At 44.4% G+C, this 25,212-nt stretch overlaps 1 protein-coding gene across 7 annotated transcripts in view; it reads right to left on the minus strand.

Annotated features, from left to right (window-relative positions):
* Positions 1-25,212, minus strand: part of TMEM94 (transmembrane protein 94) — a 74,360-nt gene that overhangs the window by 31,126 nt on the left and 18,022 nt on the right. For 3 of the 7 annotated variants that reach the window (XM_081185086.1, XM_081185083.1, XM_081185084.1), the window contains 9 exons: positions 12,159-12,278; positions 10,467-10,594; positions 8,013-8,149; positions 6,475-6,677; positions 5,645-5,796; positions 4,935-5,037; positions 3,711-3,797; positions 2,817-2,933; positions 1,146-1,202 (listed from right to left, as the gene is read on the minus strand). In XM_081185086.1, coding sequence (XP_081041212.1) covers positions 1,146-1,202; positions 2,817-2,933; positions 3,711-3,797; positions 4,935-5,037; positions 5,645-5,796; positions 6,475-6,677; positions 8,013-8,149; positions 10,467-10,594; positions 12,159-12,272 — 1,098 coding nt within the window. In that variant the 5' untranslated portion in view covers positions 12,273-12,278. Of the gene's footprint in view, positions 1-1,145; positions 1,203-2,816; positions 2,934-3,710; positions 3,798-4,934; positions 5,038-5,644; positions 5,797-6,474; positions 6,678-8,012; positions 8,150-10,466; positions 10,595-12,158; positions 12,279-23,875; positions 24,118-25,212 lie in introns of those variants that run through there. The other 4 variants (XM_081185082.1, XM_081185081.1, XM_081185080.1 and 1 more) reach the window with 4 other exon arrangements.

A 25,212-nucleotide genomic window follows, 5' to 3' on the forward strand; every position in this document is an offset into this window, starting at 1 on the left:
TCTTAAAGATTGGTCTGGTCTGTGTCTGCCAGATATCCTGGTCCCAAGTTGCTTAGGGTTTTAAATGTTAGTAACAAAACCTGGAATTTGGCTCACTAGCTAATAGGCAGCCAACACAGTGTATTCTTCTCATCCGTATTATCAGTTAAATGCTATAGATGGGTTCATTTTTGGGAAACAATTTATTGAAGATTTACCAAGAAAATTTACTGCCACAGTATTTCCCACCCACCCACCCAATCCTTGGTGTAGTCACTACGGAAGTCAATGAGCAGCCCAAATTGGTCCTTGCTTCTGACTGAGGAAAGCAAGAAGTGCCGCCAATAAATCATTTTGATTCCGTTTGACTAAATTACATTTTTGGCGGGCAAGAGTGAAGCAAGGACAAACTGCCTTCTGGAGTTCATTGTGATGAAGTCTGAGCATCTATGAAAGTACAGCTGCAAAGAAGGGCAGACATATTGAGGTGGTCAAGGTGCTGCCCCAAGTGTGGAGAACCTGTGGCCCTCCAGATGTTGCTGAACTAAAATTCTCAGTAGCCCTGGCCACTAGTCATGCTGGCTGGGGCTGATGGGAGTTGCAGTTCAACAAGATCAGCAGAGCTAACTACAGAAATAGACTGCAACACAGAGACTCCAGGGCCAACTTAGAAATCCCAGCCCTTCTGTTCAATAAAAACATATGAGCGTGATTTCCATTCTTCCTCTTCCCACTTTGATTTCGATGATTTGTCTATATGAAAGTCTGTCCAAGTCCCTGTGATACTTACCAGTCTCTCTCAGTCAGCTATTTCCACCCAGAAGGGCAATCAATATAGGATTTGAAACTCAGCTTGTTTAAGATTCAGATTTTAAGCATTCTAGGCAACCACAGGCTTGAATCACAAGGCCTTTCACTCTCAGACAATCAAAGGGAACTGTGAGCATCTGCTATGAGAAAGAGCATGGGGTGGGGGGTGGGGAAGTGTGCATCCGGCATGCGACGCGCAGGAGGAGCCAACGAAAGCACCAACAAAGCGAGAGACACCAGCAGCAGGATATAAGCACAAGTGGGCAAGCAGATCACAGAGAGAGAGGATGGAGAGGATCTCACGGAAACGTGCAACACCACAAGAACAGATGCAAGACTGGTTAATAAAATAGTACCTGGGTAGATACCACCTCTGTGTAGCTGCTCAGTGTGTCCTCTGAGAACTTAGCCAGCTGCAGCAAGAGAACAAATTGGTTACTATCAAGGTGCTGAGAAATGATGCATGAGGAACATCCCTTGGAAAACATTTTTTCACCAGTGGAAGATATGGATGAGAAATGGGCTTTGCTCTGCAGGACCTGAGCAGAATCCAGAACCCTGCCTTGGCTACGCTTTGTCCAAGTCAAGAATGAGAACCCAAATGACACTGTCCGTTTTTCTGAGTATCTTCGAGAGATGGAATCGGTGAAGGAAACTCGAGGTTCATCTTGGACTGGTGTCTCGATGTAGAAGATAGTATTTGATCTGAAGTGGGTACATTACCCCCATTCAAAATGGCCAGGAGGAACGTCAAATACAAAGGTGGCCCACAAGAAGGTTTGGAGAGGAAACTGGGGGGAAGGTGATGGAAAGAAAGGAATAGCATCATGCAGAATGAGAGAAGAAGAGCTCAGATCCAATAGGTGAAGGGAAGGCCAGGAGAAGACAGGAGGACACATGATCCAAGAGCCTGATCAAGGAGGAAAGGGCTGTAACTGCTATATTCCAAACAGATTTGGGGGAGAAATAGATACAAGAGAGGATGCTACTCTAAGTCAAGATGGAACTAAGACACAAACAAGCATTCAGGTGACAAGTGATGCAGAATCACATCTGAAATTTAATCACATAGGGGGAAAGAACCGGCAGGATAGAGAAAGCAAACATGAAAACAACTGGGAACACAAGTGTGGGTGACAGGGAACATGGAGGTGCTGGCAACAAGGTGGGGAAAGGGGGAAAAGGAAGAGAAGGAACTTAAGCTTTACATGCCTGCAGCAAGCAGAAATGGAGGAGAGAGAGAGAGAGAGAGAGAGAGAGAGAGAGAGAGAGAGAGAGGGAGGGAGGGAGGAGAGGGCAGAGAATGGAAGAGACAGAAGTAACATCTGGAGTGGTAGGAATCAACTGACAGAGGAACCATCTGCCCCCTTTTCTCCCTTCACACAGAAGATAAAAAGCCTCTCCTATTATTCTTGCACCCCAGAGATTTGGGGGGGTCACACAAAATCTGGTTTTACAGATATTAGACAATTATTAAGAAGACTTTGCAGAACAGTCAAAAGCTAGAGCCCAAATACTGGCTGCGACAGGCAAGCAAGCACTTGGACCTACCATCTCCGTTGTTCAAGCCTTTCGGAGAAATTATTCAGAGCTGAGAGCTGAAAGCCAGCAGCTTGTCCATCAGGCCTTCCTACCACCCCCATTTTGCCCATTCCCAAAACCTAACAGACTCATGTCAGTTCTATTCCAACTATTCTGTTGACAGATGGGTGGCATATAAAGAATACTATAGTATTATTATTATTATTATTATTATTATTATTATTATTATTATTATTATTATTACTACTACTACTACTACTACTACTATGTTCGTCCCCCCACCCCATGGCAATACTTCCACTTGCACCCACAACTGATCCAGTTTCAAAGGTTCACAGGGCAAAATGGAAAAACACAGGCCCACTGTATTTGTATTTTTCAGACCTAGGAAACATCTGTGAACTCCCCTCTTGTCTCAGTAGTCCAGAATTGCCTTTACCCAGTCCACCCTCTTCATAACAACATGATGTTGTAGAAGTACCTACCAGGGAAGTGGGTGAGGTCTTGCTCATCTGGGCCAGGACTCTGGCTTCACCAAAGGCAGTGGAAAGAATCCACAGTACAGGGAACAGCAGCGGGAGGATGGGCAGGACCCCATTGACCTGTGAAGGCATTCCAGGTCTCCAGTTAGTATAGCTGAAGATTGGCTCCGTCACTTCCCCAACAGCACCAGCAGAAGCAGCAGCACACACACACACACACACACACACACACCCATGAGCAGGAACCGCTTGCTCACAAGAACATTATTACTTATACTTCCAAGATGTGTCCAGTGCTCAAGATCAATGGACAGATGTGCAAAGAAACACACACACACACACACACACACACACACACACACACACGTAAACGAGGTTAAATGAACATCACTGTGCTTCCAAGGCCACTTCTGCTATTCTGTCTGGACATGTATGGGCTGCAGATGATCAGTGTTCCTCTTTAGATTTAAAGTGCTGATCACCTACAAACCCATCATGGTACTTTTAAACTGAGAGGAAAAGCTACAGTTTCCATATGAATCTCAGATGCGAAAGGAAACTTAATCAAAACAAGCATATGGAAGTCCAAGAGGAGAGATGTTTCTAGACACAGGCTAAACCTGAACACTAACAGAGGACAAATATCCCCACAGGAAAAATAAAGAACAGAAGTGAAGAGCCCTTCAGAAGGTAAACTACATTTAGGCCACAGAAGCTACTTGGTGATTTAGTGTTTAAAATCAATTTTACATCCACATCATAGCTAGGTGGATTTGCATCAGGCATGTATACACACACACACACACACACACGTATAGCCCAGAAAGGTATGTCTTTCCTGATATAGGGAAACTAACTGAAGTTCAGAGAAAATAAAAACACATTCTTTTATTTTACCTGCAGCTGAAGCAATGTGTATTGCCAAGGGACAACTCCAGGAGCCATGAAAACAAAGCGTATGGCATTGGTGATCAGGAAACCAATCTGCCGTTTAAGGAAAGGAGACAGCATTAGAAGCCCCTATATGTAAATCACTATGATAGGTGTAGCTATATCACTTAAAACACTGCAGAAACACCTTCTGGTTATTATTACATGAAAGCAATCAGAGCCTCAATGGCCCAAGCCATTTGAAAAAAGTAAATATCTCCCAGAACTGATCAGGAAGCTGCCTAACACCAAAGAACATTCGTCTAACTGGCTCAGCACCAACCATCAGAAGGCTCTCCAGGGTCTCAGGCAGAGGACACTCCCAGTCCTACCTGGAGATGATGGACTGAATACAAGACCTTCTGCATGCAAAGCAGGTGTCCTACAACTGTGCTGGAAATAAAAGTTTAAAAATCTAAATCTAAAGAAAAAAGAATAGAACTGTAGAATTGGAAGGGACCACGAGGTTTATGTAACCCAAGCCCCTGTAATACAGGAATCTTTTGCCCCATGACCCTGAGATTAAGTGTTTCATGCTCTCTACCAACTGAGCCATCCCAAGCCCTATAAGTAGAGACTAATTTTGGATGTGACCAAAAAATGTATTAATTAATGGAGCCTGTTTACTTCATTTGCCTAAAAAAAAGAAAAAAGATTTGCCTAAAGATGATGCATACTTTACATATAAACTGGAGTCAAAGAATTCAGGGCTTGCCATGATCATCCATGGATTTTGCCAAATTCTCTTCTGTGCACAAACCAAGTACAGTGGTACCTCGGGTTAAGTACTTAATTCGTTCTGGAGGTCCGTTCTTAACCTGAAACTGTTCTTAACCTGAAGCACCACTTTAGCTAATGGGGCCTCCTGCTGCTGCTGCGCCACTGGAGCATGATTTCTGTTCTCATCCTGAAGCAAAGTTCTTAACCTGAAGCACTATTTCTGGGTTAGTGGAGTCTGTAACCCGAAGCGTATGTAACCCGAGGTACCACTGTACCGTAATTCCCATATTCTACCACCGAATGCTGAGCTCCAAAGAGTATGACCGATACCCAAAACCAATCAAGAACCTTCTGCATGAGTTAGAACTGCTCAGGTCACAGGAAGTTGTAGTCAAATGCAATGGTCCCAGCCACCTGGAACCTGATTGGAGCAAGCCTGGTTACAAAAAGCAGCTCATCAATAGGACGTACCAGCACAATGGGAACGGCAAGCTTGAGCATCACCGACTGTACAGTGAATCTTTCGTTATCCAGAGCAGTCACAGAACGTGACAAAGCCATGTCTAAACATAACCTGAAACATAACAAAAGATTTACTGAGGATTTTGCAAAGTTCCAGGTATTTATTGCTTTTTTCCCTTATACCTCCCAGCTTTATACAGCAAACCACTATATGGGACTGGTATATTCCATCCAAAGAGTTGATTTGTCAGATGGCAATACTTAAATATTGTGTGGCAGAGATTTTTAAGACTATAATGTATTCTTGTGGTTATAACTGAACACAGGATAGATTGAACATATTTTATTTTTTTATTTCAAATATGTAACTTGTCCTTCCTCCCCAAAGGGAGCTCAGGACAAATCACAAAAACAGAATCAGATGAAAACATTTTAAAAGCAGCACTATAGCATATATTCAAGGAAACAGTTAAAACCAGCAGTGTAAAAATGTCATAAAACTCTCAGTCCAAAGCCTGGATAACTAAATATTTTTTTCTAAAAGGTTTTTGCATGTTTACTGAACACATGTGAAAAGGGCGCCTGCCCTATTTTTATTAGGAGGGAGTTCCATAGCCAGGAAGCCACCACCAAGAATGCCCTGTTTCAGATGAATTCTCCATCCATTCTGCTACCTTACTTCAAATTTCAGTAACAGACTGTCCTCACATTGAACTTACCTGACATTGTCAATCACTGGTGTTTTTGTGACACGAAAGAGTCGATACTGTTGTGGATTCTGAGGTCCCTTCTTCACCTCCCCATTTGGAGATGGTGGAGGAGAAAAGGGGGGAAAGAGATCCCCAGGCTCCAGGACTATGTGCTCATCATCCTGTTAGAAGAATGGGAGACAAAAGCTGAAAACGGGCAAACTCAGGGATCCTTTGTGCGCATGCAGGAAAGAAGTGTGCATCTGAAGAAGTGTGCATGCACACAAAAGCTCATACAGTGGTGCCTCGCAAGACGAAATGAATTCGTTCCGCGAGTTTTTTCGTCTAGCGAATTTTTCGTCTTGCGAAGCACGGTGTCGGAAAAGTTTTGGAAAAGCTTCAAAAATCACCAAAAACCTCAAAAAAGGCTACCACACCGCGTTCTATGAGTTGCTCTTCGAAGTCAAGTCGCAACTGTATTAACGGTGTTAAGAAAAAGGAAACAAACTTGCAAAAAACGCAAGACGTTTTCGTCTTGCGAAGCAAGCCCATAGGGAAATTCGTCTTGCGAAGCAGCTCAAAAACCGCAAAACCCTTTCATCTAGCGAGTTTTTCGTCTTGCGGGGCACCACTGTACCCATAACTAACTTAGTTGGTTTCTAAGGTGCTACTGGAAGGAATTTTTTAAATTTTTAATTTAATTTAATTTATTTTGTTTTGTTTCACCATGAAGTTGTTACAGTACGTGTCACACTTTTTAACCAAAAGAAGGAGGTGCCCTTGAATACCCACTGGGGAAAAAGCACTGGCCCTTATAATACCTAGGACTCTGGTGCAAAGAGAGAAGAAACTTGACTTACCTTAATCCCTCTGAGAGAAGTGAAGGACTCCTGCCCTGGCCTCAGGGCAACGACATCACCCGTTACTAACAAGCTGACTGGAAGATTGACAAGATGGCCGTCCCGGTAGACCCAGTGGAGTGACCAGGAGGGGGCAAAGGGCATGTGAAGGTCAGGGTACATGGAGGTTGTCCAGCTCAGCTCTTTGCCATCCTTCAAGGCATCTGGAAAGCAGATTAGCAGGAGAGGTATGGTGGTGCCATGGCCAGAGTGGGTGGGCTTTGGGTGATAAGCCACATCCCCCACTACGGCAGGAATCCATTCTGGATGCATCTTAGTGCATGGATTGCCTTAACTGCATGAATGCACCTTTAAAAAAATGTAAACAGTATCTGCAAAGGTGGTGGTTGGGTAGCAGTGAAACTATAAGGACCGCCCCATGGCAATCCTGACAAAGATCACCCTCCTGAAGCTGCAATTTGCACCAGGAAGGAAGCCTCCACTGGTACCAATGCAGCTCCAGGGCACGACTTTCATCAAGACTATGGTGGGGAAGAAGTTAAACTCCTTCTCCTCCTCTCTTTTCACTCCCTGTAGTCAAACTGCTACTCAAGCCCCCTTGCAGCTGCTATTTACATTCTCCTAAGTCATGAAAGCACACAGTTAATGTCACTTCTGGTTCGATCCTCACACAGACCGTGTGGCTTCCAGCAGCTGTCCTCAAGTATTCCCCCCGTAGGGCAGGCAGCAGGAGCCTCCACATCTTTGGAAAATCAGTGTATGTATTTGCATATGAGAGAGTGGACAGGGTGGAGTGGGGAGCGGTGGGGGCAGCAAGGAAAGGAGGCCGCTGCAAATGACAACGGGGAAAACAGTTCCCCCATTCCCCTGATAGTGCGAGGATGTACAGGTGAAAGTGGTAGTTACAGGTAGGTAGCTGTGTTGGTCTGCCGTAGTCAAAACAAAATAAAAAAATTCCTTCCAGTACCACCTTAGAGAACAACTAAGTTTTTTATTGGTATGAGCTTTCATGTGCATGCACACTTCTTCAGATACACTGAAACTGTATCTTCAGTGTATCTGAAGAAGTGTGCATGCACACAAAAGCTCATACCAATAAAAAACTTAGTTGGTCTCTAAGGTGCTACTGGAAGGTGAAAAGTGGGGTTAAGCTTTTGTGATGGGAATCCGGAAGAGGAGAGAATACACTTGGCTGCTGGAAAAACGGGGTGCCAAATGAGAGAGGGGAAGAAAGGGCAAACCTAGCCTAGTACATTTGTCCTGTGAATAAGTCATAAGGGTAGACTATGAAGGTATGGTAGGGGGAGAACTGACAGCTGTGGTTGTGATGGAAGACAAGGATAGTTCTGGGGTGTTTAAGGGACAATATTTCATACGACCATGATATGAAAGCAACAATTGCCCCTAATTAAGAATTTGCTTTTTAAGGCATTACATAAAAACTAATGGACAGTAGGCACTAAAATTACGGAGAGGATGTGGCTACACAGGATAGCAAACAGGAGCGAGGGGCAGTGTGGGGAGAGAGGCGGCCTCACCATTTATCCTGCCAATGATGTCCCGGAGTCTCTTCTCGACCTCCTGGCACTTTAGCCTCTCTTGCCGTCCAATCAAGAGGATGTCGAGCAGCACCAAGAGGAACAGGGCCAAGGCGTTCACAATTTCAGAACCTTCACTGTGCAAAGCAAAACATCAGAGGTTGCAGGCAGCTGAATAAAGGAATGAAATATACGTCCCCATGCGGCTGTCCTGGCAGGAGTCGCAAGAAGGGAAGTCTCTAGCCCAAGAGCAGCTGGCATGGTGGGGCAGAGGCACTTACAGAACCTGAGCTCCTGGTAGGTGAGTCTCTGCTGCTTACCGGGAGTGGGAGGGACAAGGCAGCAGCAAGGATGCAGAGGGGTGCAAATGCACCAAGCAAGGCGGTCCAGTGTTTCTGCCGGTCCAGTTGCACCATGCTGCTCTCCCTGCTGCCTTGCTTCTCCCAGTAAGAAACAGCAACTCACGTGCTGGGAGGTCAGGTAAGCACCTCCTCCACCCCACCTGCTACTGACAAGGGCACGGAACCTTTTGCACCTTCTAGGGTGGTCTGTATTATCCAGCTTAATTCAAATCAGGATCGCTAAACCCATTAAAAATCCTTTGAGGGGTCTGGATTAAACACTGCCATCATATTCGTAAAATTAAAAGCAAAATGTTCATCGGTTGTTGCTTTGGCACCCTGTACACCACGGGTGTCAAACATAAGGCCCGCGGGCCGAATCCGGCCCGCCAGACCTCGTCATGTGGCCCGTGTAGCCGCCGGCGGCCGCCAGCCTTCACCTTTTATTCCTCTTCAGCGCATGCGCGGCAGCCTACAAGCCAGAGAACGTCTGCCCTCTAGCGTCGCCGGCCGTTCTACACAGGAAACCTCCACTTTACATGCATTCAGGAAACCTCCACTTGTTTTTATATTGAGCACATGCCATCCTGTGATGTGACAGATCCAATGGCTGCCTGAACCCTTCTCTCCTGTACTGTAAGTCCTACAGATACAACCGGCCCTTTGAGGGTGACCAAACTGCTGGTGCGGCCCCCGATGAATTTGAGTTAGACACCCCTGCTGTACACCAACATGGGTGACATGTAAAAATATTCATTCATTCATCTAAATATGCAACTCAGTTGCAGTCATCTGACTCATGATATAATGCCACACAGAAAGACTGCCAAGGCTGGACAGGGCTCCTATGCCTTTAATAGATTCAAATCACAATAATAATAATAATTGTTTTATTTTATTTTATTTTTATTACCCCACCCATCTGGCTGGGCTTCCAGCAGGTTAAAAACATCCCCAATCCTTCTGCTTCTTAGAAATCTCCTTGTGCCAGCAGCTATATTAAAAAACAAAACCAAAAAACCACCCAATAAGCTTTTTAAAGCCAGTCATTGGCAGCCCAAGCACTCTATGCTGAACTGGGTGTCCATCCCGGACTTGGAAGACACACGTCAGGGACCGTGCTGAGGAGGGCTGCATGGAGGAGGAATGGTGGGAGCCTCCCCCTCCCCCTGTTCCTGATCAGGATCCTGAATCTTCCCAGGAGCAGTGGGACAGTATAGATTTGGAACAGTGGTTTGCAGAGGGACATAGTTCAAAAGGCAGAAGCTGGGAAGTACTGGATGGGGAACAGCTAGGAGGAGGAGAACTGGGAAAGAGAGAGTTAACAGACACACTTGCTTGAAAGCGTCCATCCGCTTAGCCCAAGGTCAAGGAGAGCAGATAAGGGGGCAGCACAGAAAGCACAGTGTTTGAGAGATCAGGTTACAAGACGTGGTAGTGACGTGGGTGACTAGGGAGCACCTTCATTCCTAGGAATGGATTCTTTGTTCTCTCGCTGTGATCATTTAAGTTTCTAACAGGTAAGAGACTCTTTGTTCTACTTATCTACTGCCAAAGGAGGGAAGGAAGCAGATTCCCCGAAGCCTGACAACACTTGAACAAGTGTCTGCAGGAATCCTTCCAACAAAAAAACCATATGAGTGTGTCTCATAAACCAGTGAAGAAGGAAATAATGTGAGGTCAGAGAGAAATTAGGTAGGTGCCCTGACAAGTCTGCTGGTTTAAGCCAAAAGGCCACTTTGTCTCCATTACAAATCCACCAATGTGCTTAGATCTTCAACAGAAGCCCTATTCCGTGTTCCATCATTGGTGGGTCTGTAGGATAAGATCTTATTGGTGATCTGCACATTTTATGGAATTATTTGGTTTGGAGCATAAGTTTGGCTCTCTCCCTGTCAATTTTAGACACTAGGCAAACACATTTCCAAAACCTAGGTGGAAACTGGTTATTGGTTTCAATCATCTGGTGTGATCTGGTTTGGAGTTTCGTTCGCGGCTGTCTTTTTTTTTTTTTTTTACTCTTCTATGGAATTGTTAATGATTGAATGTTAGCAGCTTTCAGGGTCATTTATGGACAGAATATTGCAGTAAAACGATCAATGAGATAGCATACCTTCCTTGTGGTTGGCTCCCATAACAGCATAATAGTATAAGCACTGTTAGCAGCATCAGGGATGCCCCTGGCCAATGGAAACAGGAACAGCGGTTGCCATGGTGCAGGAAACTGGCTCGCCACACCTCCTACCAAAAAGAAAAGGAAGTACAAAGGAGGAGAGAGACTACATCAACAAAATGGAACCTGCTTAAAGTGGACGACGAGAGAGTAGTAGAGAGAGACAGCGACAGACGTTACCACCACTGGAAATGAACACTGTCTACCAAGGTTAGCTCTGATCATTCACTTGCTGCACTGCCTTACCCCATATGTGCCAACTCGAATGTATCTGCAGACCAGGCACTATTACAGGTGCCACATAATGTGTGTTTCCACAGTTGTAAGAAATTGATCTTTTAGTGTGGCAGCACCTATACAGTGGTGCCTCGCAAGACGAAAAGAATTCGTTCCGCGAGTCTTTTCATCTTGCGATGTTTTTCGTCTTGCGAAGCATGGTCCGCTGCAACTGCGCCTCTTCAAGCGGCTTTAAAAAAAAAAAGCGCAAGACGTTTTCGTCTTGCGAAGCAAGCCCATAGGGAAATTCGTCTAGCGAAGTAACACAAAACCGAAAAACCCTTTCGTCTAGCGAGTTTTTCGTCTTGCGAGGCATTCGTCTTGTGGGGCACCACTGTACTTCGGAACTCCCTGCTTATTCACATCTGGCAGGCAGGCGCATTTGCTACAGACTTTTCAGCATCTGCTTAGAACATTTTTCTTTAGGCAAGCCAATCCAGACATGCAGGTGTTGTCGCGTTTTAACCTTTTAAATTTTAATAACCTTTCAAATGTTTTTACTACTTGCTTTTAACTGCTTTTCATTTATAATTTCAACATTTCCTGTAAACTGCTGTATATAAATTCGGTTAAATAAAATAAGTAAATAGACAATTCTCTATCATTTAGGTATACAGTGGTACCTCGGGTTAAGAACTTAATTCATTCTGGAGGTCCGTTCTTAACCTGAAACTGTTCTTAACCTGAGGTACCAATTTAGCTAATGGGTCCTCCCGCTGCCACTGTGCCGCCACCGCACAATTTCTGTTCTCATCCTGAAGCAAAGTTCTTAACCCAAGGTACTATTTCTGGGTTAGCGGAGTCTGTAACCTGAAGGATTTGTAACCTAAAGGGTCTGTAACCCAAGGTACCACTGTAGATGATATGAAGCGCCATGTCAGTGCCACTGAACACTTGAACATGCTCTTCTGCAGAGGAGCAAAGAATCCACAGTTCCACTAATGGTTCTGTGAACTGGTCACAGTAGGGAAGGCCACTGGGGCGGGGTCCCTAGAACCACCACCACTAGCTCTGAATACTCAGATTAAGGCACCAGGCTGGGTGAGGAAGGAGGCAGGCCTCTTTGTGCTGGGGTACACAGCAACCTGGAAGTGCCCAACCTCCTTCTAGTCCGCTGCCCTTGGTGTTGCTGCCATAGTCCCACAACATCAGGAGAACTGGCACCACCATCACGGCTCCAGCTCCAGCTGCCCATTTTGGAAGCAGCTAAGTGCCACCTTTCAGAAGTGCCCCCTTTCAGGAATGGGAAAAGTCTTGCTTTCTCCAAGGATCTGTCTGCAAAATTTACCTTACAAAGAAATACGTAACGTTTTCTTGAAAACAACTCACTGACATGCAGCAAAATGCCGTGCTTACCTTCCAGGAAATCACCTTCTTCCTTTCCTTCTGATGCCCCTCCAGAAGTGCCGACAGCTGGTCTCTCAGGATAGTCAGAGCCTTCGTTGTGGTCAGACCCAAATTCGAAGTCATTTCATCCTGGACAACAAATGTTTTGCACACCAAATGTAGTGTTTCTCTATCACTGTTTCTCTGCTCTGCAATCATAGGCTGCTTAAGACACCAGTGAGATGTGCCTTCCAGCACAGCAGAAAAATTGGTGCAAAACAACGTCTAGCAAATCCGTTATACCTTAGCATACCTGCCCTCCCTTTGTCAAACATTACAGAAAACTTTCCACAACAGGGCAGCTGAGTCCTCCTAGGGTAAACTAATCAGTATTCTCTGGAGATCAATCTCACAAACAGCTACAGACTACCTGCATGCAAAATGTACCCAGTTCCTAGACAGCCTGTTATGGCTCAAGCATAGGTACCATACAAATAAATTTCCACCATTCTGGAAGAATGTATCCTAGACTAATTACATACCAACCAGGGTGGATTTGATTTAAATCACTACTCAGTAAGACTTGAGTTAAATCATTTTTTTTACAGAAAGACTCATTCTTGCTGGTATCATCTTAATATTGATAACCAAAGGAAGGTTTCATTTTTTAAATAATAAATTTTCAGAGTAGTTTTTACAGTTATATCAAAAATTACTGATTTGGTTATACTCTTAGAAATACATAGGCAGATAATTATGAAATTGTTGTGGAGGTTTAACACGTTAACTGTTTAAATTTGGACAACTTTTCTGCTGTACTTTATTGGAAGGAGAAAAATAATCATTTCCGTAATAACAATTTAAACAATTTATTTAACTAAAACAATAACCTTATAGCGTATGTATCCATGTTTGTTAACTGATGTGGTTAAACAAAAACAAAAAACTTAGACTTAGGACACATAAAAAACTTAAAACAAATTCTTATTTCTTGATGAATACTTTGAACTATAATGTAAATTAAACAGAAAACTATCTTTAGAAAGATTTTTCCTCAAAAGCATTTTATTTTAAAAATCCAGTTTAAATCAAAAACATCCCATTTAAATTTTAAAAAATCCAATTTAAATTTTAAAAATCTGTTTTTTAAATATCTTTTTTTTAAAAAAAACAAACACATTGATTTTTATCCACCCTGATACCAACACTGTGCCACAGAGAAACATACACATACTAGGTTTGGTATGTCTACCCAGGAAAGAATGGTCGCCACCTGAGTTTGCCTGCATGCCCCTTTCCCTTCTGGTGCTGCTGGTATTGCATCTTGCTCCCTCTGGCAGGGCAAGCAAATGAGACTCATGCACAGCAATAAAGGTTTTGCCCCTATTCCCCACCACTACTTTTTCCAACCTAACAAGCTGTGTCTGTTCCTCAAGGCCACAGAGAACCACTGCTCTTACACAACCCTGTGGCAGAATCCACTAGGAAGTTCTCCTGCACAAGCCACATCAAAAAGGTCCACAAATGACAACATTTTGGAGATCCCAAGTCGCAAGGTGGTTAGATTGGTCTCAACTAGGGCCAGGGCCTTTTCAGTACTGGCCCTGACTTGGTGGAACGCTCTGCCACAAGAGACTAGGGCCCTGTGGGACTTGACATCTTTCCGCAGGGCCTGCAAGACAGAGCTGTTCCGCCTGCCCTTTGGTTTGGACTCAGTCTGTTTCCCTCCCCATATGGTTTTGATCTATGGGCTACTTTTAAAATGAGGCTGCATTTTAAATGGCATTTTAACCTGTATTTTAAATTGGTTCCCCCCGCCCCATTATGTTTTACTGTAATTTTACTGGTGTTAGCCACCCTGAGCCTGGCTCTGGCCGGGGAGGGTGGGGTATAAATAAAAGTTATTATTGTTATTATTATTATTAAAACAGAAAATGCATGAAAGCACACAAGTGCTCTTACGCAACTCATGACCGCTTCAGCACAGGTTGCACTGGGGAACAGCCCAGCAGATCGTACCCCATGTTTGTCAGTGAGAAGGAGGGTGCCATTTGGCTGTTCTGTCTCAAAAATAACAGACGAAGCCCTATTGTAAGGATGTAAGTAAAGAGCCGAAAAACTGACAGCCGGCATTTTAAATAAGGGTGAGCCCTGGATTACTGGCAGCTGCAACTACTTCTAGGAAGGTGTTGATGATGCCTCTTCCCAGGAACATGTTTCTCCAAGCTGTGGGAAGAAGGCTCCCTTGCCAGGGATGGGTGAAGCTCAGCTGTCAAAAGAGGAAAGGCTTCTACGCAGTCAGCACAGTCCCACGCCACTTCTTAGAAGACCAGCTTTAACCAGACAGACAGACAAACTTTCTGAGGCTGCCGTCAACCTATGGCTCTCCCGTGAAACTGCAAATCCCTCTGCAGCAAAATGAATGTCTAAAATAAGCTAACTCTCACGAAGCACAAGCCACGATACTGCATCCCTGTCAGAACTAAGAATAAAACCTGACGTAATTCTCCTTCTGCTTGGCTGGTTTTAGGGATTAGAAGAAAACGGCTCCCCTGTTTCTGTTGGACGTGGACCAGATTACATCAACGCGTGGCAAAACGTATGCTTCCCACCACCACCACAATCACTGCCACTTCAAAAAAAAAGGGGGGGGAGATATAAACAGGATTCCTGGCAGCACACGTTAATGCGAGCCTTGCAGGTTCTGTGATGGCAGGAGACATCTTTGCAGAGTTAACAGAATTCTTAGTGGGAGGAAACAGAACCAAGAGACTGAATCTCTTTCATTTGGAGGTTTTTCAAAAGTAAGTATTTGCTAGCCATGTGTCATGAAATTAAAAGACGCCTGCTTCTTGGGAGGAAAGCAATGACAAACCTAGACAGCATCTTAAAAAGCAGAGACATCACCTTGCCAACAAAGGTCCGCATAGTTAAAGCAATGGTTTAAAGCAATGGTTTTCCCAGTAGGCTGACTGACGAAGAATTGATGCTTTTGAATTATGGTGTTGGAGGAGACTCTTGAGAATCCCATGGACTGCAAGAAGATCAAACCTACCCATTCTTAAGGAAATCAGCCCTGAGTGCTCACTGGAAGGACAGATCGTGAAGCTGAGGCTCCAATACTTTGGCCACCTCATGAGAAGAGAAGACTCCCTGGAAAAGACCCTGATGTTGGGAAAGATGGCGGGCACAAGGAGAAGGGGACGACAGAGGACGAGATGGTTGGGCAGTGTTCTCGAAGCTACCAGCATGAGTTTGACCAAGCTGCGGGAGGAAGTGGAAGACAGGAGTGCCTGGTGTGCTCTGCTCCATGGGGTCACGAAGAGTCGGACACGACTAAACGACTAAACAACAACAGCCATGTGTTAGGAACAGACTTCCCGACTTTGGAAAGAGACTACAGTGGTGCCCCGCAAGACAAATGCCTCGCAAGACGGAAAACCCGCTAGACGAAAGGGTTTTCCGTTTTGGAGGTGCTTCGCAAAACGAATTTCCTATGGGCTTGCTTCGCAAGACGAAAATGTCTTGCGAGTTCCTGCGGGGTTCCTGCTAAGCCGCTTATCAGCTGATCCTAAGCCGCTAAGCCGCTTATCAGCTGATCCGCTAAGCCGCTTATCAGCTGATCTGCTAAGCCGCTTATCAGCTGATCCGCTAAACCGCTAAACCGCTTATCAGCTGATCCGCTAAGCCGCTAATAGCGCTAATCCGCTAAGCCGCTAATGGTCTTGCTTCGCAAGACGAAAAAACCGCAAGACGAAGAGACTCGCGGAATGGATTCTTTTCGTCTTGCAAGGCACCACTGTACTTGATCCAGGAGTCCCATCTATGCTAAATGATTCTAACTTTGGCAAAAATATATGCACAAGTATTCAAGAGTTGCTCCATCAGCACTAGGGTCCTTGAGTGGTTGCCACTGGGCCAAATAACAGGAGCAAGGACGGATAGCCTGTAGCCCTCCAGTGCCAGCTCTAATCAGTCCCAAGCAGCAGGATTTAGATCAATGATTCCCAAACTCCACCCCGCCCCACACAGACCAGTTAATGATTTTATCCCCTGCCTGTTGTAGAAGAAGAGTTTGGATTTGATATCCTGCTTTATCACTACGTGCTCTACTTGATGCTGTATGGTTTTCAGCTGTGTTTGTGTTGCTTCTTTTATTTCTTATATTTGCACTATATTAAAATAAATAAAGTCCTTAGAATTCTTCAGAATTCAGATTGCCAGTGTTCTTCACAGATATGCCGTGGACCAGCTGAATGAAACTCTCAGTTTCCAAGAACCACAACCTGGGAACCTCAAAGCAAGACATCAAGGAAGCTTGAATGCCAGTATGAACCACACTTCCTTCTGTTCTCCTAGCATCAAATCCTTCCATCAACATACCGACTCTACAAGTCCTGCCCACTTTTTGCCTTGCACTGCTCACTTAATCATTTCAGTAAATTGCCAAATTTATTGTGGTGCAGAATATGAAAAAATCTCTAGGTAGGACTGGGAACGTCCCACGTCTGAAACTCTAGAACAGCTATCTGCCAGTGTAGACACTACTGAGTTAAGTTAGCCAAAGATCTAGAATCATAGAATCATAGAGTTGGAATAGACCACAAGGGCCATCGAGTCCAACCCCCTGCCAAGCAGGAAACACCATCAGAGCACTCCTGACATATGGTTGTCAAGCCTCTGCTTAAAGACCTCCAAAGTAGGAGACTCCACCACACTCCTTGGCAGCAAATTCCACTGTCAAACAGCTCTTACTGTCAGGAAGTTCTTCCTAATGTTTAGGTGGAATCTTCTTTCTTGTAGTTTGGATCCATTGCTCTGTGTCCGCTTCTCTGGAGCAGCAGAAAACAACCTTTCTCCCTCCTCTATATGACATCCTTTTATATATTTGAACATGGCTATCATATCACCCCTTAACCTCCTCTTCTCCAGGCTAAACATGCCCAGCTCCCTTAGCCGTTCCTCATAAGGCATCGTTTCCAGGCCTTTGACCATTTTGGTTGCCCTCCTCTGGACACGTTCCAGTTTGTCAGTGTCCTTCTTGAACTGTGGTGCCCAGAACTGGACACAGTACTCTAGGTGAGGTCTGACCAGAGCAGAATACAGTGGCACTAATATACCAAAAGGTGGTTTCCTATGTTACCGGAGGATCTTTTTCTTATTTATATCTTTTTTAAAATACATAATTTAGATCTTCACATAGAGGTGTGTTAGGAATTCATCACATATTATGATAATAAAGAATTGTGTCTACACACTGGGATACACCTCAAAAGCATAAGAGCCATTCAGGTTTGAAGTCCATGGAACCACTGCAGGAATATTCTGGATTATGTGCTTGAGCTAGAAGTCCAGCTTTCACATATTATGTGGAACACTGCATGTTTGTGCAGTACACAGAGGAGCACCCACTAACTCCCATAGCAGCATGAGGAGCTGAAGCAATTTTCTTTATTCCAAGTACAAGTCTCTCAAATTTTCAGTTTGGAGACTACAAAAACTCTCAGTTCTGACATGCTTTTCAGTTAGACTATAGAGGCTCTCAGCTTCTTACAGCAAACGAACAGCATCAGGGTTCTCCATTTAATACGTGGCCTCTCTAAACCCTTTGGTAAGTGAAGAAAGCTAGTTTCTTTCCCGTCTGGGAAATGATGAGCAGAAGCTCGCTATTCTCTATTAGCCTCCAAGGTCTCAAAATTATTTCACTTGAACAAGATAATGAGATGAGAGCTCACGACTGCACCTTGAGACATCTGAACAAGAATCTTGGGGGCAGCTTTGGGTGTCCCCTTTCCCACTGTATTCCTGCATCAGTTTCATTTTCTGACACTTTGGACACTGCCAATGTGCACAAGTAGATCCTGCATTTTCTTCTTCCTTGTCCTACTCACATCTATTAAGGCACAAGTGGAGAAAAATAACATACTGAGCAGCCTGAATTTTTACAGATTGTGTGCATAAAAAAAACCCTTCACGCAAAGTTGTATTCATTCGATCTCATTCATTCATTCATTCATTCACAAAAATCATGCTCAAAGCAGCTTACAAAACAAAGAAACAAAAACCAGGTATGCACTAGAATCAACCAGTTAGTCCCTAAGGTGCCATGGCAGTTTCTATCGTTTTTGCAGGCATCGCTTATCACTCTACCCTTTAGCAGTTTGGAGCTTTGCAGCTAATTCCCCAGAGTCTGGATATAGTAGAAACCCTTCTGGCACAGAAAAACGCAAGGTGGCAGGGATTATAACTGAAAAGCAAAGTGGCGACACAGCTCAGGATTGGTTCCAAAATGAATTCAATAAGTTAGGAAGGAGAATGCTGAGTAGGACAATGCAATTGTGTTCTCAGCACTGGCGCCTGCTACATAGTCTGTATTTATTTTCCAACACGATAAGCAGTTGCTCATCCCCCAGCACTAACATTCGTCCGTTTCGCTGAGCAGATATTTCAAGTTTAAATAAGCCTAAACCTCCATTCGTAAAGAGATGAATGGCTGCAGTAGAAGCACCAAGTGCTCTGCATTGATTACATAGCAAGCAAGATTGATCTAGCCTATGGTGCTGTGTCTCAACTGCCAACTGTGTGTGTGTGTGTGTGTGTGTGTGTGTGTGTGTGCGCGCGCGCGCATATACATGTATATAGATACTTCCTAATGGTATGGACAAGACACCCTCACCCTGCCTCTGACTGTCACTCTGCAATCCCAATTTGCCAGAAAACAAGTAATGGTGGCTGTTAGCAAAGTAGTCGTCTCTCAAGGGAACTCAAAACTCTAGGATAATGCCATAAGTTGTGAGGTTATGCTCAATGGCACAGCTAAGAAAGACAGAATGAGTAAATTATAAACGGACAATGGAAAGGTAAGTGGAAATCAAAACATCTGAGGGATCTGAAATCATCTTCTGTTGGTTCCCCTTCCATAGCTGTGCACATTGCAGGTTCAATCCCCATATGGAACAACTGCATATTCCAGCATTGCAGGGGATTGGACTAGGGTCCCTTCCAACTCTACAGTTCTATGATTCCATGACTCCAGTGTTCTAAAACTCCATACACACACACACACACACACACACACACACACGTGCAGTAGATGGGCAGCAGGAAAATTGACTAGGAATGGGTCACCTAGTCCAACTCCCTACAATGTACGAATCTCAACTGGATCATACATGACAGTGTAGACATCACCTACGGTATATGTGAGAATCTCTCCACAGGCGGTTCTGCGTTAAGATAATATCTTCTAAAGGCAAATCTTTTTTCACAGTACCTCTAACCAGTATCTTCTGTTTACTCAGGACTTCTCTGGCCTATAGCATAACCATTGTTATTGTTATTGTTATTGTTATTGTTAATATGTTGCTTAAGTGTTTTTATGCTGTCTGTGGAGATGACATTCACCACCTAGATAAATTTCTTTGCTGTGTGCTGTACAAGCCTTAAAATAATCTGCTATGATGCCTTGTTGATACTGATACTCACCATGGTTAAAAGATTGTTAGGGAGATTTGCATGCAAGAGGAGAAACACCAAAGAAAGGAAGAAGGGCCATGCAATCCTATGACTAATAGTGATCCTTAGCCAGAGTTAATGAATCAAGAATATTGCATTGCAACTGGGGCTGTTTTCTTTGGACCACCCGAGAACCTCAAGGAAGTCATGGCCCTTTTGGGCAGGGGGCATTCTGCATCTTCTCCCTACCAACACAGGGTCCATTTTCAGACTCCACAAAACCCAATGCAAGATCCATATGCAACATGAGACTCTGCTGTTTGCCCTGACATTACTACTCCGAGTTGGATTCAACTAAGCAGTCCTGCCAACAGGAACCTGCTCAAGGACCTCCACCAGTGCAATGGGGCTTTCCCACCCTCTCCTTCTCCAGTGTTCCTTCCCCCAAACTGGCTCAAGGGCGTCAGGAGAGCTCTGGAACAGCGCATGGGGCAGGGAGAGACAGACTATTCCTGCAGAAATGCTTGTGCTGATGGGACAATCTCCTTAGCGCTATGCTGAATTTTCCCCAGAATTATTACTTTTATAATAATAATTTTATTATTTATACCTCACCCACCTGGCTGGGTTTCCCCAGCCACTCTGGGTGGCTTCCAGCAGAATATAGAAACATAATAGATCGTCAAACGTTAAAAACTTCCCGGCGCAATAACCTTTTCAACAGGTTGCATGCCACCTATCACAGTCGTGACGCAGACAATCTTTTGATCATCGCTCCAACATGGGAGAAAGAACTATTTACCGAGTGTTGTTATTTTGTGCTCAATAAATATATTACACAGGTGGCCCCTTCGAGACACGATACATGGGGAGGAGTTACTTTGACAACTCTCCCTTCTCTCTCTCTTCCCTTGGTGCCAGTTATGTAACCATCATCAAGGGACAAGCACAGAACAAGCGGATCCCTTCTCTATTGTGAGAGCAAGCAGGTGTCATTTTCACCACCGCACAGTGTCTCTTAGGAACATCACTTCATATTAGAAATTAAATGAGAAGAAAGAGTTTTATCTTGGTCAGGGCTGGAAGTCGAGGGGATGCTTCCAACGCCAAGATGGCATAATCACTTCTTTTTGAAAAGCAAGAACCAGCGTTCAAATTTTAGCCACTTTTATTGTCTTATTAAAGTGATTCAAATACCATGCCTTGCTACTGTGTCCGAAATTATGCCATCTGTACCAAGGTGTTTTGAAAACTCAATTTTTAAAAAGATAACTTACAAAACAACAACACACATTCGGCAGCAGCCCAGGTTTGGAAGGCACTGTTGTTTTGAAAGAGATCGACATTCCTAAGCACCATATCACATTTGGGGCGCTTGGGATTTCGTATCCCAAACTTTGGTTTTTGCTGGGGATGGGAATATCCAAGTGCAAAGCTATTGCTAGCATGGCCAGGCTTGCAGTTGGTGCCTCATTGGTAGGAAGGTACAGTGTTCAAAAGAAGGTATGCAAAGACAGACTAAAAGGCAAGCAAGGTGAAGAACCAGACTGATTGGCACACATGTTTAATGACACTAATGGAGCTACTACTTACCTACCTACAAGCAAATCAAAGTGCAGCTGTCCTCTGAAATGCACACCTTGCCAAGTTGTGCAATGCAGTTCTCCAACCAAAAAATGCATGCAAAGACACATCTATTTGGGGAAAGTGTGTATAAATATGTACATGTTCATAAAAAGTATAAAAAATGCATTATTTTAGGGGGAAATTACATGCAAGAAACGCTCACTAATATGCTGGCAAATTTTCATGAGCCTCTTATTAAAAAATCATAAACTGATGTGGAAAGTGGCAAAATGAATTTAAGACTGGGGGGAAACGAGAAACAGATATAGACAGATAAGTCCCTCCTCCTTCTATTATCCTGATCCTGATACTGTTGTTTCCTCAACACTTTCTTGTGTTATAGAACAAGCAAGTCAGGAGAAAATTAGCACAAAATGTGATTTCGTACTGCAGAGAGTTATAAGCCCAGTTAGATTGCAATCAAGCCTTCAGTCTCTCTATCTCAGAACAATGGTAGGAAAACAATTCCCCACCACCACCACCATTTGGAAGGAATAAACATGATTCCCAGCTATCTGTTGGGTTGGAGCCAATGGCATTTTGGTCCCTTCCAATTTGTGGCATCTCCACGTGTGAACTTCCTGCGGAAATGGAAAGTGTGGGTAACCATGGAGGAGGAGGCAGGGAAGGAACATCATCAGCAAGAATATGTACAGTTGTGTCATGGGAACTCCACTCCCCTGCCTGCTCATGCATGCCTAAACCTGTTGCATGGACTACTAAGGATCTTATGAATTTCGAACGAGGAAAAAACTTCGCCAAACAAAAAAGCCACAAATTATACCAGCAGGGCTACACTGCTCACTGAGCCTCCTTATGTCCTCATTATGGCCTACACACTTTTGCATCTAGCATAGAGCATATAGAATGAACAGAGTTATCAAACAGTTCACATCATAGCAAGTGAGCAAATCTTATTCAAATAAAATGAATTAGGCCATGGGTATCTAACCATAAAGGTACCATAAGGGGCACAATCAAACAGGGGGTTAAGCACACCTGGTTAAGAATAACTGAGTCCATGGACCAGGTTAATGGTATATATACTGTATACTACCTTTGTACGGGCAGATTTCTCCATGTTCTTGCTTGCTTCTCCAATGCTACACTGTGCTTGCCTCCCCAGCCCAGTAGACTAAAAGCAAAAGCACTTGGAGAAATAGTGGGCTTGTAGCATGCACTAGGGCAGGCATGGCCAAACTTGGCCCGCCAGATGTTTTGGGACTACAACTCCCATCATCCCTAGCTAACAGGACCAGTGGTCAAGGATGATGGGAATTGTAGTCCAAAAACATCTGGAGGGCCAAGTTTGGCCATGCCTGGACTAGGGTCACCCTGCCTTATGCTTGCTATGGATTTGACTTGTGGCATACTTAACCAAAAAAGGTTGGCACCACTGAGCTAAGGAAATCCGTGGCAGACCACATGCCGGCTCGATCCATAACTGCTGGCATAGATCACATCTGCAGCACTGCTCAAATTAATAACAACATCAAGCTCCATCCAGTTTCAGGAACAAGCTGCCAAAGCAAACTAGGACTTCCTATTTCTCTTTAGCAGAGAAGCTCCATCCGCTCAGGTGATTACAGAAGCTCCATTCTACACGATGGTGCAAGTCCTCCTTGCCTCTTAGAAATTACAGAATCTTTACATTTGGAGATTCCAGCTTAGCATCGCAAATCTACACAGGGCTTGAGTACATTACCAACATTGGTCATGGCCCTCTATATGAGCGAATCTACTTTCTTCTGGACATCAGGGTGTTTTTAGGGTCATACAAAAGCAGAAGGCTGAATGCCAATAACCAGGACAAACTTCTTGGTACTGACAATGCAAACCTCAGCTTTTGCTTGCTCGCTGGCTCCTCCTTCATTTTAGGGTACTGGGTGAAGAGGCAGCTCCTTCAGGCAACTGCATGCTGTATAGCTTTCCTACTTTGTCCCCGCGGCCGTTCTTGTACCTGCAGATCACCCTGGGGCTGGATTTCTATGTAGCTAACACATGTGCCATGGGGATTGGTGTTTGTGCTGTTTTAAAGGCATGTTACATAATGTGATATTAAAGCATATATTACTATACATATTTCCCTAACGCTGGAGAATAATATGCGTAGTCGGTAATTACACACACACACTTCCAACCACAGCTGACAGTAATCCTAGATTTATTAATCTGCAAGGATGGATCATTGCCACATTTGCTTCCCTTGAACATACTTGGCAATCCTCCAGATCCAGGAAATTTGCCACGCACGATCCCTGCTAGTTTATGCCACAGCATTAACCCCCCCCACCCCTCAAGTATACCAGTAGGAAGTGGCACTTAGTGGCGCAATGCTCAGGCATGTGTAAGAAACAGGCAAATCTGAACCCCTGAACAGACACAAGGATTCACTAAAGCTCAAGGCATCTATACACTGTGCTCAGAGCCCAAATTCTCCCAATGATAGAACAAGCCTAGCAGAAAGGAAGAGGTCCTCCTTTCCATAATATATATATTGTCATTTAATGCAGCTCATCTGCCTTAAGCTCACACACACAGGCAACCTCAGAAGCCTTCTGTACATTAGCAGCTCAGGAAAACATGCAGGAAAGGAAGGGAAAAGCCATCTTGAATTCAAACGTTAGAAAAGAGAAAGAAATAAAAAGCGCAAAAGGTAAACTTACTTTGCCACTTTTGGCTTGCTGGGACATCCACAAATCTGTCTGTTTAAAAAGCATCTGGGCTAAGATTGCAGCGCAGCACTTGGAACCTTGAACAGCAACTTCCAATGCTGCTATCCAGAGAGAAGCAGAAAGCAATAGAGAGAGTCCGCACAGCGCAACGCTGCAGAAAGAGAGAGAGGAGGAGAGAGAGGGGGGGGGGGAGAGGAACAGCAGAGTGAAGCACCAAGCCACTGATTAATTCAGCCTGTTGCCAGTCACATTGCTGCATGCTGGATATGGGGTAAGAAGGGGAGGGATGAGAAAGGAGAGATGAGGGTGTCCTTTAGGATCACATCCCTCTGGGTCCGGGAGGCTGCATTCAAAAGCCAGATAGCCCATGAAATACACCTGTACGGAAGGCAGAGATGGTATATGCTGAAGCACAAGATGATGCTAACAGAGAAGAGGTCCAGGAAAACATAGGATACTGCAAGGAAAAGCCAGCTCTGGCCACAACAGTGGAGGTGGACTAAATAGGAGGAAAATGACCTTAGGGGTTGAGAACTCCTATGAATGGTCCCGTATTTAAAAAATGTCAAACAGTGCACTTATGAACACAAAACCCTCAGGTGTCAAGCTGTGCATTCTGAGAGCTAATTATTTCAATAAAAATCCACGAGGAAAACAACCTGGCCTTCTATTTGCTGAGCTGCACTGATATGCCTTGCTCCCTCCTGAGCAACCTCTTGCTCCCAGCAGGACTTCCCAGCAGCAATCAGGATGGAGAGCAGCAGAAAGTCCCCCCTCCAAGTATCAAATATTCATAGCCTCTCAGGAGGAGACTCCTGCAGAAGGTGCAGTGCAGGTTATTAATAGCAATCTATTGTGTCTGGGGCTTGCCACTTACCCAGAGCTGGGCAGCAGCAGCAATGGAGGAGGGACAGGCAGAGGACACTGGGCCAACGGAGACAAAGAGTTCAATGCATATGCCCCAAAAACCCAAAGGGAGGGGAGGAGCAAAACAAAGGTAAATAAATAATAAGAATCACAGTAATGACAGGAGCCAAGCCCATTCTGTACCACAGACAACCTCAATCTAAGCATGCACTATAGATACATTCCTGTGTGTGGAGTACTATTTATCATCACCTCTTCTTCCTTTCCTTTAGTGTCTGTATGTCTTAACTCTTGCTTGATACTATGGTCCAAGTTACACAAGATCTCAATCCTGTTGCAAAAATGGCCTCTAAAATAACAGAGCAAGGCTTGGATACCTGTCCTGTCGTGCATATGGGGATACCAATCCAATTATGATAGCATGACTCTCGCCGTTTCCACCTTAAGACCTGCACACCTAG

The sequence above is a fragment of the Podarcis bocagei genome (assembly GCF_964188305.1).
Source record: "Podarcis bocagei genome assembly, chromosome: 2".
Taxonomy (NCBI): Eukaryota; Metazoa; Chordata; class Lepidosauria; order Squamata; family Lacertidae; genus Podarcis; species Podarcis bocagei.